The sequence below is a fragment of the Frankliniella occidentalis genome, unplaced genomic scaffold (assembly GCF_000697945.3).
Source record: "Frankliniella occidentalis isolate FOCC.00 unplaced genomic scaffold, Focc_3.1 Scaffold345, whole genome shotgun sequence".
Classification (NCBI taxonomy): domain Eukaryota; kingdom Metazoa; phylum Arthropoda; class Insecta; order Thysanoptera; family Thripidae; genus Frankliniella; species Frankliniella occidentalis.
This window is the reverse complement of record NW_026267468.1, coordinates 166,216-168,849: the sequence shown is the minus strand read 5'-3', so window position 1 is coordinate 168,849 and position 2,634 is coordinate 166,216. Positions and strand designations below refer to the sequence as shown.

The window sequence follows — 2,634 nt, the reverse complement described above, 5'->3', positions numbered from 1 at the left end:
CAAAACCGTGAAGTATATTTACCTTCCGAGGCAACCTTCACAAATTCTTCATAGTTGAAAGTGTTGTCAACAATGTTCCTTGTTGAACCACTACCAGAAGGTTGAGGAGTTACAGCATTCGAAACTGGATCATGTGATTGATTAGAGCACAAAGCAGTGATTTTTGATTGAATTTGAGTATTAAAACTTGACGAAAGAACTTCAGAGTTCCCAGTTGGAGTTTTGCTTGTACCAGAAGGTTGAGGAGGTTCAGCAAAATCTAGATCCTGTGATTGAGAGGTGCCCGGAGAACTAATCAATATTTCATGAACTTGACGAACATTAGGTACAGAATCTTTGGCGTTCTCAGGTGGAGGGTCGCTTGAAGTGATTGTCGCACTGGCTGTAGACGTTGGAATTTCTGAGATGGCAACAGTTCCTTTGTCCTGTTGGTTAATAACGGAATTGATTGAAATGTATACACCCACAAGATAAGAATTAAGATTCCATTCAGCTTAAGCATTAGTACTCACAGGGGGAAACAGGGGAGTACGACTCCGAACTCGATCGTTTGATAGGGCTATTTCAGTATTCTTTGCGAGCAATTCTAATCCCTCTTCTTTCTTCCTTGTCGCAAGCTCAATGTTTTCTAAATTATCAATTGATTTTATTTCAATTCCATTTGCTTTGTTTATAAAAATGTTTGTGTAAAGAAACTCTGGGTCATCTGAAAAAAGCAATGCAATAACTAAATGATGGAAAAAATAAACCAATTTACATTTTGAAAGCTGAATTATATGAAAAAATACATACAGCCGTATTTGATGAGTAGAGCATCATATTTTGATGTACTCTTTTCACCTTTCCAGTCGAATGGGTCAGGGACTCGAACCTTTGACCCGAGTTTGGGCTTGGACTTGATTTCAGTTGCAAATACGACGCCTGTCGTCTTATCAGCCACATAATATACTAAGGCGTACTTTTGCCGTTGTTTGGCCGGCACTTTAGTTGACTCACCAGCCTTTCTTTTTGACATTTTGAATTATAGTTTTACTTGAACAAATCGACGATATGGAATGACCTCACGACCCTGTCCTCACCTCACCTGTCGAAACGAACTTGCTCGCCACGATTAACCGTCAAACAGTCGCGGCGCGAACCTACCAAAAAAGACCAAAATTATTGCCAACGTCAACACTTTAGTCCAAATGCTAATACAATGCTTTTGTGTTCAGATACCAACAAATAATTGTTAAACAGATCATTCTCACTGTGAAAATTATATTTAGTTGAACGATGCTCAAAATTTGACCCTAGACTAGTCAAAAAACTAAAAGTTAGTCGCTTTCAAAGGTTGGCAACAATTTGAAAAACATTCAGTGTTGCCAGATTTTCTTTACCTTGTTCGATGGCGTACATTTGGCAAAGTTTGTTCGGTTCTAATGCTGTTAAATATTTTGAGTGAACACACGGAGTTTTCCTTAGCATAGTGAATGGGACTCATTTAACAAGTCGTTTGTAGTGCCATGTCTGATCCGCCGAAACGGAAAAGGTAAGTCTTACTTGTGCTACTATTTATACAGAAGATGAATGAATTATTATCATTGGTGTTATGCTCCAGGTATCTTGGGCCTGAAGAAGATAATTTAAATCCTCAGGATGGCGATGATAGTACGGACAGAAGGGTTTCGATTTTGTCTGGGGATCCACAGTCTTCTCATCACCATGCTGAACAGACGCCTCTTCAAAGCATTGGTTTGTTTGTTTGTTTTTTTCAAGTTTCATATGCCTGTGTTTAGTTATCCAGATATCACTATTTTTTTGCCATTTGGCAGGTTGCATCTCTCAACAATTTGAGGAAATTCTTGCTGGCTCTGTATCAAATTGTCCAAAGACCACTCAGAGTCGCATAGACCCTCAAACTTTAAGGCAGACCGAAGTTCCGCTTTGCTCAGTGTACACCACACCATCTATCTGTGATAATCAACACCAGCTATTAGGTATTTGCATGTTAATAATCGACATCAGTTAAAGAATCTTTGTGTGATAATCTTTCAAAATTATCTAATTTATTTATTGGTTTTTGTTTAGGCTCCCGATCACTACCAGAGGATGTAGTATGCCCAGAAGAGGGCGCTCAATTGATTTCTCACAGTCAGCATGTTCTACAATCTACTCGTCAAGCAGATACTCACTTGACAAACATTTCCTGTAAGTTGTATTTCATTGATTCACAAAGTAATTTTTAGGGTTGTATAAATGCTTAGCTTACTTCTGTTTTCTTTTTTGTCTAGGTTTTCGTCCTCAACCAGAGGTATCTATGGACTCTAAAGAAAGCCTGTCTTCACCTATGAGAACTGACAGCAGTGATCTTGCAGTATATTCAGATCCTATTTTAGCTTCCTCAGATCCACTTGTTTCTTCAGATCCTAATGTTTCTGTAGATATTAATGTTTCTGCAGAAATTGATTCTTGTGCAGATATTAATCGTTCTCTAGAACGTGAAGAAGCTCATTTCCCTGAAAATTGCTCAATTCTGACCCGAGATACTGTGACTGAACAAAAATTGTCATCACCTGCACTACAACCAGAGGCAGACAACATACAAGTTCCTCCATCACTTCTTTCCTTTGACTCTAATGCAAAGCTTGAATT

General features: G+C 38.5%; 1 protein-coding gene across 1 annotated transcript in view; it reads left to right on the top strand.

Annotated features, from left to right (window-relative positions):
• Positions 1-1,444: 1,444 nt before the first annotated feature.
• The window catches only part of LOC127751106 (uncharacterized), a 3,636-nt gene continuing 2,446 nt past the window's right edge, over positions 1,445-2,634 (top strand). The window contains exons 1-4 of the mRNA XM_052274170.1: positions 1,445-1,734; positions 1,815-1,979; positions 2,071-2,190; positions 2,274-2,620. Of these exons, the coding sequence (XP_052130130.1) occupies positions 1,566-1,734; positions 1,815-1,979; positions 2,071-2,190; positions 2,274-2,620 (801 nt within the window). The 5' untranslated portion in view covers positions 1,445-1,565. The remainder of the gene's footprint in view (positions 1,735-1,814; positions 1,980-2,070; positions 2,191-2,273; positions 2,621-2,634) is intronic.